Source organism: Varanus komodoensis, unplaced genomic scaffold (assembly GCF_004798865.1).
Source record: "Varanus komodoensis strain SLA01 unplaced genomic scaffold, ASM479886v1 scaffold41, whole genome shotgun sequence".
Classification (NCBI taxonomy): domain Eukaryota; kingdom Metazoa; phylum Chordata; class Lepidosauria; order Squamata; family Varanidae; genus Varanus; species Varanus komodoensis.
Window position 1 is genome coordinate 6,682,005 of NW_025335954.1, and position 14,574 is coordinate 6,696,578.

Here is a 14,574-nt window from a genome sequence, read left to right on the forward strand (position 1 = left end):
GCTATGTTGTATTGATTTAAATATGAATTGTCAGAAAACAGCAAACAGTAAGTTAACTCAGGCTTTTTAAACCCCTAAACAGCCTAATGTGTCTGAGTTTGGATGTCACACTAACACCCTATGAACAGGGTAATCATAGGTTGGTAACTGAAAGTAGAATTGTGGAACAAGCTGGGGGCAGCATGCTTACTTGCTCCTGCTTGTGCCTGGTCATTTTTGCATTAATTAACCCATGGTGGCATATTATTGGAGAACTACGTCTTTTCCTTTGAGTTAGGATTGCTGTCAGAAACTGCCTTGGTTGCCCTGAGGGATTTCTTTTGCCCGAATAATGACAGGGAGTGTGTCCCTGTTGGCTCTCCTGGACCTCTCAACAGCTTTTGATACCATTGACCATGGTATCCTCCTGGATAGCCTGACTGGGCTAGGAGTGAGAGGCACTGCCTTTCAGTGGTTCTGCTCCTGCTTGACTGGCTAATTCCAGAAGGTGGTGCTGGGGAATTTCGGCTCTGTGCTATGGCAGTTATGCCATGGAGTACTGCAGGGTTCCATTTTATCCCCCATTTGCCAACCTCTACCTGAAACCACTGGGAGAGGTCATCCAGCTCTACCTCTCCTTCTCATCTAATCCAGCTGAGGTGGTGATGGTTTTGAACCTGGATAGAGGGATAGATTGGTTGAGGTCCAATAAACTGAAGCTCAATCCAGGAAAGATGAAGGTACTGCTGGTAGGCAGGTCTCCAGTCCAAGTGAATGATACTTACCCTGTTCTGAATGGGGTTGCACTCCCCCTAAGGGACAGGGTGCATAGTCTGGGAGTATTCCTTGACCCAGAGCTATTCTTGGAATCTCTGGTGGCTGCTGTGGCAAGGAGCACGTTCCACCAGCTTCAGCTGGCCCATCAATGACATCCTTACTAGGACAGGCAGAGCCTAGCAACGGTAATCCACATTCTGGTATTCTCCCACTTGGACTATTTCAGAACACTCTACATGCGGCTACCCTTGAAAAATACTTCAGTTGGTACAAAACAGAGCAGCTGGACTGCTAACTAGGACTGGCAGACATGATCATATAACACCAGCCCTTTATCATCTTTTTTGGTTAACAATTGAAGTCCAGACCAGATTGAAGGTGTTATCATTGACCTATAAAGCACTAAACAGTTTAGTTCTTGTATATCTGGAGGGACGTCTCCTTCCATATACACTTGCCCAAACCTTAAGATCATCTACTGGGGCCTTCTTTGAAAGAGGCTAGACGAATGGCTTCTAGGGGGAGGGGCTTGTCAGTGGTAGTGCCCCAACTATAGAATCTGCACCCGAGAGAGGTGTGCCTGGCACCTACTCTTTCTTCATTTTGTTGCCAGACCAAAAGGCTTTTATTTACCCAGTATTTTAATGGTTAGAATGATTTGACTACATATTTTAATATATTGTAGATTGTGATTTTATTCAAGTGCTCTTGTGGATTTTGCTCTGTTACTGTTGTTCTGTTTTTTTTTTAATGTAAGCTATCCTGATTGAATATAGGATGGGATATAAATGTTTTGAATAAAATAAATAAGGTCAAGGACACTTTCAGACATTGGACAGCAACAAAATCTGGGTTTGCCAACATCTGTGAATTCGACAGGAGCTATACCCACTCCCATCTCTCTCAAGTTCCCGTGTTTTCGAAAGCCTGTTTGTGGTGTTCATAGATGAGACTTTTAGGCACATGTTTATTTTAAAAACACAATTTTGATGTACAGGAAAAAAAATGTTTGAAAACCCCCTGAGAAATGACAACAGCAAGCTTGACCTGATCATCTGGACAGGCCCTTTACCACCTACTTTGTGCCAGAGTTAGACTCCCTGTTAGCAGCTTCCTTTGCCAGAAATCTGCTGAAGGATGGGCTATAAAAAATAGCACGTGTAGTCTGAAGGCAGTTTCCTGGTTTAAGACTCCATCATCTGCTTACATAGAACCCCGCTCCCCCAACCTCCCAGCCAGGCTGTCTGTAGCATGCAGAGAGTTCAGGACTTTTTCCTGTCTAAACATGGATAAGATTGCTACCTTAGTATGAGATGTGGCACTAACAGCTACCAGATGGCACTCCCTTAACTACTCTGCATGATCAGATACAACAAGGTTAGTAACATCTTAGGTAATACATGACAGTTTACATGCTGCATTGGCCACAGTTTTCATCAGATGTGTTTCTGTAGCAGGACATGGCTGATATGGAGCTTCACAGTATGGCTGTAAGGTATGGTGACTGCGTAATCATGGTTCTGCTCCCTAGCAGTACATTTCCTCAATTTGCACAGTGCTTTTTCTGACATCATCCCAAAGGAAAGTCCATTAAAATGCAAGGGTTAAGGGAATTGTCCTGGCAGGGTTTAGTCTGTTGGTCTGATGCGAGCCCTGTGAATCTGCAGCCATGTCCTACAATAGTAATGAATTGGACAGGAATTCTAGCTTCATAGGCAATTTATACAGTGTAGGTTGATGGGGTTACAGGGAGAGGAGCTGCCATCCCAGATGGAATAAGGATCCAAACCTTTTTGTATATTGTCCTATATCTTTTTCTCTGACTGCAACACAGTGAAATGTGGATTGACCTGTGAAGGGTTCTGAGAATTCTTCCCGGGGGCACTGAGTTTGCTTTGTTCCAGTTTTTTCTCCCCAATGCATTCTAGACCTGTCCAACATTTGAAAGTACACAATGCCATGTTTATTTGTGATAGCATGCCCTGTGTAGTTCTGTGAAAACTCAGAAGTCAGATTTCCATGAGAGGCTACCCTATCATGAGACTGTCAGACATTGGGCACCACTGAAGGCAGTAATGGAGCAGTGAACAGATGCTGTTTCCTGAGGCACAGTCCCATTCATGGGGCACTGAGAAGACCACCTAAACACGCCTCATTGAAACACACACAGAACTGTATGAGGGTACTTCATTGTTCTTGTACAACTCCTATCCATTTGCATTTGCACCAGAGAACATCCCAGTGGTTTTTGTCCAGTATTAATGAGTGGCTGGACAAAGTGTGTGTTTGTGGGGAGGGGTGCCATTTCCATTTTACTGTTGCCTCAAGACATCAAGGCATCTGGGGCCAACCTTGAGAGGCAAGAGAATTTAACAGTTCTGCTGCAGGGTAAATATTACGCTTATTTTGCTTCTCATAGCTTGCTGGCTGGTCATATGCTAATGTTGCTCTTCAGCTGAAGTGTGGCTTGTTCCTTTGTTTGAGCTCTGGGAAAGTCCAGGAGAGACTTACAGTATCCATCAGTATACTCATTCTTCATGATGATCTCATAACAGGACCTTAGTGGTGCGATTTGCTTTGAGCTGCATCACATAGCATCAGGAATATTTATTTCCTTCCCAGACACCAGAGACCAGTAGGGAATTGTGCTTCTCCTGCCTGAATGCCATCATGTGACAAGTGTATGTGTGTACCTTGCTATGCATATATGTGGTGATCATCAAGGATGGTAGATTTCTGCATCCTGCTGCCATAATAGAATGACTGAGCACATTGCCTGTGAGAACTGGCATCAGGGGAACTCTCACAATTTAAGTTTATATTAGTACTGGGTATTCATATGTCACTGTTGTGTGTTAATCCAGGCCTGGCCCTCTCTACCCTACCTGTTATTAGAAAATATACCATGGTTCTTTTGAAAGTCCCTGTCCTAAGCTGCTTTAAAGTGGCTTTTCTCAACCTGGTGCTTTCCAGATGTTTTGGACTGCAACTCCCATAACTCCCAGCCAACACCTGCAATTATGCCAAGTGGGAATGCTGCAGTAAAGCAAATCCCGTCTATTTTGCCTAGCCTGCCAGCCCTTACCTTGGAGATATACCCTTCTTATCCATAACAATGAGCTCTTGGAATTTTTCCCTTGTCTTGGAGATGCCCAGATAATCAGTGATGGCTTTGTCAAATTGAACATTTTATGCTTTCTAGCTGCTGCTGTCCTAATGCATTCTCCCACCCTCTTCCTGCAGAAGCTGCATGGATAGCTATGTAATATTTATGTCGCAGTTAGGAAAACTAGAAGTGTTCCTTTGCTCCATAAGCCCTTTCATGATATTATTGTATCAGTGTGGGAAAAACTGATCTGTAGTTGTTCATAATTCTTTTGTTCCCTTTTTCTTTTATACATTGGGTTAGATTTCCTTTGCTGCATTTCTTAATTGTTTTTGGGTATAACAGTAAGATAAGGAGCTAGTTTTTGTCTGTATGCATCTCATACCTAGAATGTAATTGTTTCACTTGCATTGACCTATATTTTGGACGGGAAGAGATCTAAGTTACTAACATGGAATGAAAGATTGCTGAATTCTCTCACCCTCCTCCTTTCTTTTCTTTCAGCTGTAAACACTCCTCCTTCAGCATGTCTGTTCTGCAGCCAGTGGCCATTTTTGTTGTTTGCTGTATGCATTTTCTCACTTCGCGTTCTGTGCTGATAATTCTTTGAAGCTGTGCTCATTGCAGTGGGGCAGGTGTTGTGGAAACAACTCAGGGATGCAATTATTCAGTCTGTCTTTTTCCTGTCTTCTGGCCACAGGCTGATGAGCTCAGTAACCCCTTTGGGCAAATCAGCCTCAGCCGCCAGGGTTCCACAGAAACACCAGATCCGTCTTCAGCTATGTTCCAGCCACCAATCATGTCCCAGCACCCTCAGCAGACTGGATTCATCATGGCTTCCCCAGGGCAGCCAATCACTGCCTCCAACTACTCTGCCTCGGGACATACGGCACCAGCCCAGCAGGTCTTGCAGCCCCAGAGCTATATGCAGCCTCCCCAGCAGGTAAGCTCTCTGCCTGTATGGAGTTCGGTGACTGTTAAGGAGCACCAGCTGTTGCTGGGAAGAGTAGAAAAGAGTGCAGAAATCCATCCTCAATAGAACCTGAGTCAAACTGAGTATTAGGGTCATGTAAGCATTTGATCAGACAAGCTAGCTCAGGCTTTAAATCTAAGTTGAGCATCAGGAGGGGATAGGCTGAGTCTGCTAATATCACCTGAAATTATATAAACCACTCCTCCCCCATTTACATAGGTGTTAATGAACTGAAAGATGGATGGTGGGAGAGGAGAGATACTGGTTTTCCTATGGCCCAGTCCCATGTCTTTCTCACCTGTCTGAATATTTGGTGGAGCTAGAAAGGCTCAGGACATGTGAAAGGGCTTTTGTTTCTGGTTGGTTGTCATTCTTTTGCAAGGGGAGTAATTTCCAATCATTCTGGAAATTCTGGTATGCTTTTCCTTGCAAGGGTTCTCCAAGGGTCTGCGACTGGTTCCTGGGGAGGAGCTACTGGGAATGTCCCCCACTGAGAGGGCTCTTGATCTGCTTTTGCTGTAATCAGTGTCCTTTTGAGTGTCTTTTCTGCTGGGGCCCCAGGGCTCTGCCCTGCCAGTGGCCCCTGCATCCTATACCTGCGTTATTTACTGACAATATCATTTCTCCCTCTGACAGATTCAGGTTTCTTACTACCCTCCTGGGCAGTACCCAAACTCTAGCCAGCAATACCGACCTCTCTCTCACCCGGTGGCCTACAGCCCACAGCGCAGCCAACCGCTGCCTCAGCAGTCACAGCAGCCTGGTAAGTGTGCAGCACGTGCCACAAACAAGCAGCGAGCTTAGCAGTGTCAGGCAGATCCAGGCCATCTTGCCCTTTCTTGGAGCCAGAAGGAGCAGGCCTATTTATAGGGTTCAAGTCATGCGCATGCAAAGGATCTTTGAGAGAGCAGATTTAGCTTGGCTGTAAGGCTCAGATGGGCGTCAGGTGTCCCTCTGGGTCACAGGGACTTTAGGCGGTTACTATCCTTCAATTTTGCATGCATTTCAAGGCTCAGGCCTGCTAACTTGTTTATTGCGCATAAGCACAGAAGGGTTCTAGGTTTTCAGTTATCAAGAAAGCCTGTGTTGATCAATCCATTATGTTTTCTGAGCTTTAAAAGCACACAGTCCGCTGTGTTTGCAAGCTTTGAAGGAAGCTGCAAGGAAGGCATGACTAACATACTTGTGATGGGTGAGCCCCGAGGAATTGGATACACCGTGGGCCAAAGCAGATATTGTGTAAAATGGCAGTCACACATTTAGCAGTTCATCCCATCTGTTACATGTGTTTGCCTTGGTCATGATGGCACACTTCTCCAGATTCCTCCTCATTCATCAGCAACCTCCAGCGATGGGTGGGTGTCACCAGGGCACGTTGCCCATCTTGACTAGAAGTTATAAAGGAGAGAGGCAGCCATAACAGTCAAGCATTTAACACAACACATTCTGCCCTAGCTGAGAATGGTGTCTTCCCAACTTGATAAAATTCTAGATTTCTTCTGGCTTGGAAGCTCTTGTAGCCCAGCTCACTCCTCTGAGACCAACCACATTCACGTATATAAAAATGCTTGAGTTATCCATGCACTTAAAATATTAAAACAGGATAAAGAAGAACAGTCCCAGGACACCAGTCAAGTATACTGATAGCAAAGTATGGTGCTTGGTTATGATAGCCAAACTGACTACATAGACTGGCTACATACAAACTGCCACGCTCACTGTTTTAAACTTGGTATCGCATTTTAAAACTTGGTGCTGTTGCTAGGTTTCACTCCCATTTTCACTTCTGTTCTATACATAACTCTTCACTAACTAAAGATGTTATGCTGTGTTTTATACTGTATTTTATGTTTTAAATTGTTTTCAAATTTTGTGACTCACCCAGAGAGCTTTCAGCTGTTGGGCAATATAGCAATGTAATAAATAAACCAACTCCCAAGATTTGCAGAATTAGAAAAATAACTTTGGTGGGGGGAATCCCTGAAGAGTTAACCTACCCCCCGAAACAGCCCATGGAGGCTTGTGTGTGCTCTAAGTCACAGCATGATAAGTGTGTTGGGGCAAGAGGAATGGAAGACCATGGGGAGGCATGGAAGTGGGGTGTCCTGAGGGAAGGCGTGGCTGACATGAAAGAGGGGTACTCCATGCAGCAAGTCCCAAATGTGAAGTATTAAGATTTGTTGTCTTGTCATGCTGCAGGTTTACAGCCAATCATGTCCAACCAGCAGCAGACATACCAAGGTATGATCAGTGTGCAGCAACCCCAGGGCCAGAGTCTCCTCAGCAACCAGCGTAGCAACATGGGTAGCCAGATGCAGAGCCTGATGGGCGTGCAGCAATCTCAGAGCCAGAGCCTCCTCAACAGCCAGCGAGGAAATATGGGCAGCCAGATGCAAGGCCTGATGGTCCAGTACACTCCACTCCCTTCATATCAAGTGAGTGATGACAACAGATGGGTGCCAGAAGGGTGAGGGACGGTCAACGTGGCAACTGCACTGTTGAAGCACGGGACCTCTGGTCTGAGGGCAGTAAATCCCACACAATATGCCATTTCCTTTGGTTGTTTAGAAATCCTCAAGTGATGCTTCATGCACTTTAAGAAGACACAAACATAGCTCATGCCAAACTCATTAGGGTTCTGGGGCTGGACTGATACTTAGAATAAAGCTGCAGGCATGTGCCAAATCTCCCCTACTCCTCAGTGGCTTGCTGATATGTCGCATAGTACAAGCCGCTGTCTTCCTGTTGTGTCTTCATTGCCAGCGTCAACCAGAGCTGTGGAAAGGGATGAACTTGGTGATGTCAGGGGAAGGGAATGTGTTATTACATGTTGCAGAGGGGCAGAGTGGAAACTCGCTGTGGGCCTGTTACTCTGGCAGTAGCCCTGCATTTATTGTAACAAGTAGCTCTGACCTTATTCCATAACTCTTTATTTATAAAACATTTCTGTCCAGCCTCTCCTGCTATTTTGCGACAGTTCACAAAAACAGTGGGACAGTGCTAACAATCTTAAAATCAGACCATTACAGATTCAAACATCTAACAACCTGCAGATTGCAAACCACAATTTGCTGTTGATGTTAGAAGTAAACTGTGATGATGTAAAGCAGTGGTGAGCTCTATTATTTCCGACTAAATCAGGGTTTGAGCTCCCTGATTTCACTCCCAAGGTCTAGAGAAGTACAAGCTGTATTATCTCTCTTCTGCTGCCTTTTTCTCCTCTCCTCTCCTCTGGAAGCCCAAATGCAGTGGCTGTTCTGAGAAGTTGGTCTAAAATGCAGAAGGCAATTAGCAGTAACAGTCCACTGGATGTTGTAAATAAACAGGCTTCAGTCCAGAAGCCTGAACAATACAAATCCAAAACCCTCTTTGCAACAGGTGGGTCTTTTGCTTCCTCCCACCCCTTTCTGCAATTGACAGTTGAGCACACCCATTGTGTCACCAGTCACTTATTGGTTGGCTGTGCTGCTTGAGCGGCACATACAGAGCCTTGCAGGCTGACTGAGATGTGCAGTTCCCTGGGTTGTGACCCAAGTGCTCAGATGGGGCATAGTCTGAGAATATGTGCCATGAAAAAGGCTGAGGACTCATTGTATTATATCTTCCTTCAGCCCCCAAATCAGAGGTTTCCAACATGCAATAAATAGTATTTTTGTTTGCTTACTCTCACCAGTGAATCATGCAAATTCATTTTTCATCTGTATTACAAAAGTTGGTTTTTTTTAATTGCAGACAGGGAATGTGTATTTTGGAGTGAACAAATATTTAGTTGATTATTTTATTAGTCCCAATTATCTCATCTTCACACAGCTGTTTTTGTACGGGGTGATCACTCTAGCAAAATGCAACCATTGTTGGAATAAGTTCTCTGCTTATTATCCTGAGATTCATTAAGCATCAAAAAGGGAGGCATGAGAATGGGGTGGATGGAGCAAAGCTAGTAGATACTAGGGAAAGAATTGCTATACAGAATAACCCCCACCTCCTCAATGCTCTCTAGTTTTTAAGCCATGGAAAAATGCCTTCTGACGCAGGTATCTTTTTCCACAATCATGAGGATAAAATACTCGCTCCTTCCTAAAACAAATGCTAAGCATCCAGGGAATTTTGTCTGCTGTCTTGAAGTGTACATGAGGTCTGTGATTCCAAGGAACTGGAGTGTGTTGTGCAGTACTCCATTCAATGACATTCTCCTATTTTCCTAATTAATAGGTTCCACTCCTTTTCTTCGCCCCAGCAGGTGCCAGTGGCTAATGAGTCTCAGGGTGTGGTCCAGCAACCCTTTCAACAGCCTGTGTTGGTATCGGCAAACCAGTCTGTTCAAGGAGGACTACAGACTGGGGGGATGTCAGTCTATTACAGTGTTATCCCACCAACCCAGCAGAATGGTACCAGGTAAGGACATGAGCAGAGGCCCTGTTCAGTGCCCATTCTTAGGCAGATGTCAGCTTGGTGACAGCCCGGGCCAGAGCTTTCACAGCCTCACCTTCTCCTCTGGAGCTTCCTTTCTTAATACATCTGCTAGTTTTAGTAATCAAATACAAACCTGTCTTAATGGCACCAGGTTTTTGAAGTGGGGAAGGATTAAGTGATTTAGTCCCCTTGCATGCTGCAAGCTGTTTTGGAAATTTTTCTTTCAGAATTTTGTTTTACACATTGTGTTTTTGTTTTTAAGGAATTGGCATGCTTATGGTTTTTGTGTGACCTGCTTTGAGGGTTTGTTGCCACAAAAAGCAAACTGACAAAAGGCAAGGAGATAAAGAAATAGAATAAAATGGAGCCCAGGGTGTCAGAATAAGTTTGAAAGTAAGAAGATGTCAGGAATCTTTTTGGGAATGGGAACCTGTCAGATTCCTTGGGCTTGGCTCCCTGGGCTCTGGTCCACTTTGCAGTTGCCCTGAGTCCGAGTCTCTGAAGAACGCTCTCAGGATTCACAGGGTGCTTGCCATGAATTGAACCCCACATTCTGTGGAATTAGCAGCCCTCTTCTGCACCTGGTGTCAGCTACCACCTTTGCCAGGCAGAGAAGGTCAGTCACCAGGAATGGCGCCCCTCTTCTATGGCCTGCAGCTGCCCTTTGGGTGATGGCACCTGATGCATTTAAAAGATTGGCATTCAGCAAGAAGTTGCTCCCCAGATCCATATTTCTTCTCTTGATACCACCCATTCAGTGCTGTGGAACTGCCAGTGGAATAGTAGGGATCATTGTCTGGCTCATTTTCTTTCTTGTGATCCTTAGTGTACAAATGTAGATTTTAAAAGGTTGCTAGCATTTTTCCCAACTGAAATGAGTGATACTCTCCAAAGCTGAAAACATCCTCAGAAAAGATTGTCATTTATTCATTATATTTCTATACCACTCAATAGCCAAAACTTTCTGGTTTACAAAAATTAAATCTCTGAAAATACAATATAAATGTAATATTAAACCATTTGTATATAAAATATAAAACAATTACGCACAATCAACATTAAAAATCCTATGGCCTGTTAAAAATCTTACATGCTGTCAGTCATCTGGGAGTTGGGTAAAGATGATGGTGTTGGTGCCAGGTGGAGTGCACTGGAGACAATGTTGCATAATCAGTGGGCCACCACTGAGAAGGCCTTTTCCCTTGTTTCAGTCCTCTGACTTACTCAGAGGAGGAACTTGAAGGAGGGCCTCAGAGGAAGATCACAGTGTACATTCATTTTCTTACCTGCATCAGAAGTTCACTGAAAGAAGCTGGGAGAGCAGAGGCATTGACCTTTCATGTGGGTGTTCTGCAGGCCATTTCACCAGCCTCTCCCTGCACAAGAGAAGTCTCTTTTCTGTAAGTGATCAACTATTCAACCTGTAGACCTCTCTGGGGTAGGGCATAAATACCAATCTGTAAAGCCAGCTAGACAAAGAGGAAATTCCTATGTATATCCAAGAGGATCTATGATGTCTCCCTGTAGTGCTGAATAAGTATAATTGAGTAGGAATCACAGTAATTAGCATCAAACCAATGAAAGGTGCTGGAAGTTATCCAGCCCAACTGGGCTTGGGCATGGCTGCCTTTCAGAAGCATAGCTGTTGCTTTTTGCTGTGGTGTTTCTGCTGCCTCAATGGATCTCCCTTTCCTTCCCAGCCCTTCCGTTGGCTTCTTACAACCCCCTGGGACAGAGCAGTACCAGATGCCCCAGTCTCCATCACCCTGCAGCCCGCCACAGATGCAGCAGCAGCAACAACAGCAGTATTCAGGTAAGACAGGTTACCTTGCAGCTTAGAAAAACGGGGCCTGCTTGGCAGGGTGTGGCTTCTTCCCAGATACATGTTTCCCCAATGATGGCTAGAACCCACAGGATGTTTTGAGCTGACCAGCTCCTCATCACTGGACTGGGGTGGTAAATGCTGCTGCTCAGGCTCTGGATTCCCTAGAAAGAGAGGGGCCATCAAGTCACTTCTGCAAGCAACGAAGCCTTTCAGTCAGGCATGCTCTTGGCCCATAAGTTAATAACTTGCCATTGTGCTTCTCTGCTTCTTTGTACAGACATTTACCCTGCTTTGTTTTTGCATTTTTAACCTTCTTTTACTGCTGTTTTATTACGTACATCTTGTTCTGCCTGTATCATTGCTGTTAGCCATCTTGAGCACCATTTTGTAGAGAGGCAGGTTATACATTTAGCAGATAAATGTATGAACCAACAGTATTAAACATGTCTGGAAAGGTTCCGATAGCCCCACATGCCTGCTCCCATAAAATTGAATGGGAAGACTGTGACCACCAAGCCACATGCACCCTGCTCAAGCTACATGCCCAAATTGGGCATGCTTGGTACATGTGAGTCCATGCTGGATCATCTCTGTCTGCATCCTGTTACTTTGCCTGTGTACAGAAATGAAGCGTGGTGCTGGCTTTCTTCTGGCTTTGGGCTACTTTTGGCCTGTGCATCTCTGCAAGCAAGAGGTAGCTTTTCTTGCATTCTGAGCAAGAGGGTCAAAATATTTCAACTGGGATTGTGGCACCACCTCTTGGTGGCTCAGGCATACTACAGATTGTGCTTCTGGGTTCCTTTGGCCCATTTCATGACAAGACTTGCCAAAGGCCACATGATGAGCTGGGATGAGTGTTTTAGTCTATGAATTGATATCTTGCTTTGAAAGTACCTCTCAAGGCTGCAGTGGTAGAGTGCAGAAAAGCCATTGTCTGACAGGTAACTTCTGTGGAGGCCAGAGTAAAGGGCAGAGGTGTTTTCCTTGGAGGGAGCTGGCAGCCACTAGCACCCTTTTCTTCAAAGGTGGTATTTGATCTTGGCTTGGAGCCTGCAGCTAGTTCTTCCCAGGATTGCTGTATACTGATGAAAGAACCAAGTGTGAGCAGCTGGCCCTGGTGAAATGGCAGGGAGCTAGCCAGATTCTCTCTGTCTCTCTCAGTGTAGCAGCAGCATAGAGTTTGGATCCACTTATTCTCTCTACCTCTCATCTGTGGGCGCACACAACCTGAATCTTGTGATTTGGTACCCAGCTGTTGATTCCAGTCCCTTGCCTGGACATGAAAGTAGCTGTAGCCATTGTGCTGCCATGCCTCAGCACCTGCTCCCTGGTAACCTCCTCACAAGATACTGTGCTCTCAGTGATCTGTGAAACAGTTTAGTCAGTTTTCTTTTGTTAGCCTCCCCGAAGAAGCACTAGAAGCTTCTGAACAGGCAAGGCCATATTTGTAGAATCAGAGTATTAACCAAGAGGGTGTGGTTTATTGTTGGCTTTCCACAATCAAAGTGGAAGAAATGTACAATCTGATTGGGTTCTGTGTTGCCACACAGCTTGGTGGTTTCCTGTTCCATCTGTGCACCCTGTGAGAGAGAATAGGGACAAGTAGGGCTTTTATCACCCTTCTTAACTTGCATCCTCAGACAGTTCCTAAAAATGTGCAAAAACTGGTAGCTATCCCTCATCATTGCCTAATTAGACTGTCCTTGTAAGCCCTTCTAGCATTTGAAGTTTCCTCCATGTTTCACATAAAACCACACTATTTATCAGAAAAGTTGTGGAACAAAAAGTACATAAGAGTAGGAAGGCATAGGAGATTTAAGTTCAGAGGCAAAGGTTTATTATTCAGGAAATCAGAATCATGTAGCATTTGAACACTTTTTCTTTGCTTGTTTAAGAAAAGGTGCTTCAAAACTGTCTAGAAGGCAAATTTTCCTTGCCCTCCAGATGGTTAAAAGGATGGCATATAGAGACTTCATGAACCCTTTCAAGACTATTTCAGAGCATCTAAAATGGAGCTGCCTGCGCATTTCCTGGGCCATCTCTGACTTGGAGCAGTTTCAGCCAGACTGTAGATTGTTAGAATGAACAGAGGAATGCACACAGTCTGCCTTTAAAATAACAAGAGCAACCACTAAACTCTTCAGGATTGGTAAAGGGTACCCACTTTTCTGATTGCGTTATTCTGAAAGTCAGTGTGGTGTAGTGGTTAAGAGCATGGGACTGGGACTCAGGTGATCTGGGTTTTAGTCCCTGGTTGGCCATGGAACTAACTGGATGACTTTGAGTGAGTCACAGACGCTTAGCCCAACCTACCTAAGAGGGTGGTTGTTATAGGATAAGAGTGAGAGCAGCAGCAGGAGAATGATGTAAGTCGCTTTGGATTCATTGTTAAAAAAAAAATCTAATAAATACGGGTTAATCAATGCTAACTGACCTGTTTGGCTTCCTTTAAGTAAAGCATATAGCATTTTTGTAGAGCAAACAGGAAGGCAGACAGGTAGTATGCAAATACATCTTGGAAAGGCCTGGTCAGAGGATAGGTGTCAGTCCCCATCCTGTGTGTGACAAGGAGAGAAAATAGGAGTTGAGGCCTTTATAAAATGGAAGCTAGACCGTTTTAACCAGCTTTACCTTTCATGGTCACCTAGAAGTCTTTAAATAGTTTAAAACATTTTTCCCTGACTGGTGTATTTAGTTCAAGTCAGGAAAACATGGCTACGCCTAGACAATTGTGCTGTTTCTATGTGCAGAGAGCAATAGGGTAATTGATTACCCCATGTCCATGTGGTCTCCCATCTCTAATAGTCTTGTACTTGCTAGGCCAAGTACATCCTAGGGGCCACTTCTGTCAGGCTGGATGTGGATTATTGAGCATGTCACTGGCCTGTGCATAGTAAATACATGGTTAGTGAGTTATACAAGTCCAAAGTAGTTTTTGTCAATTTTTCTTGTGTCCATAACTCTGATTATGTATTTCCCTGTTTTCCTCCATAGGAGTGTCTCCAACAGGGCCTGGCGTTGTAGTAATGCAACTCAATGTGCCTAATGGCCCCCAACCTTCCCAGAATCCTTCAATGGTGCAATGGAACCACTGCAAGTACTATAGTTTGGACCAGCGAGGTCAGAAACCTGGAGACATCTACAACCCAGACAACAGCGCTCAGGTAGAGAGGATGGGGAGGAAACTGATGGAAGAGGGGGAAAGGGTTGGTTGAACATAGTAGATTGCATCCTCCCTGGCCTCTGACCTTTCTTTCCTTTTCCCACCCCTCTCACTAGGCCAGCAGCACCCAGCTGAATAGCCCCATCACGTCCCCCACACAGTCCCCTACGCCGTCACCTGTCACTAGCCTCAACAGCGTTTGCACAGGTCTCAGCCCTCTCCCAGTGCTCACACAATTCCCCCGGTCTGTGGGCCCAGCACAAGGTAAGAAGGTTGCTGGGGAGGTTTCATTGTGGCTGTGTGTGTGTGTGTGTGTGTGTGTGTGTGTGTGTGTGTGT

At 44.9% G+C, this 14,574-nt stretch overlaps 1 protein-coding gene across 16 annotated transcripts in view; it reads left to right on the top strand.

The window, feature by feature from the left end:
* R3HDM2 (R3H domain containing 2) overlaps positions 1–14,574 on the top strand; it is a 168,177-nt gene that overhangs the window by 147,436 nt on the left and 6,167 nt on the right. For 12 of the 16 annotated variants that reach the window (XM_044443190.1, XM_044443189.1, XM_044443191.1 and 9 more), the window contains 7 exons: positions 4,563–4,805; positions 5,472–5,598; positions 7,035–7,270; positions 9,073–9,230; positions 10,949–11,061; positions 14,068–14,237; positions 14,353–14,500. In XM_044443190.1, coding sequence (XP_044299125.1) covers positions 4,563–4,805; positions 5,472–5,598; positions 7,035–7,270; positions 9,073–9,230; positions 10,949–11,061; positions 14,068–14,237; positions 14,353–14,500 — 1,195 coding nt within the window. The remainder of the gene's footprint in view (positions 1–4,562; positions 4,806–5,471; positions 5,599–7,034; positions 7,271–9,072; positions 9,231–10,948; positions 11,062–14,067; positions 14,238–14,352; positions 14,501–14,574) is intronic. The other 4 variants (XM_044443194.1, XM_044443200.1, XM_044443199.1 and 1 more) reach the window with 1 other exon arrangement.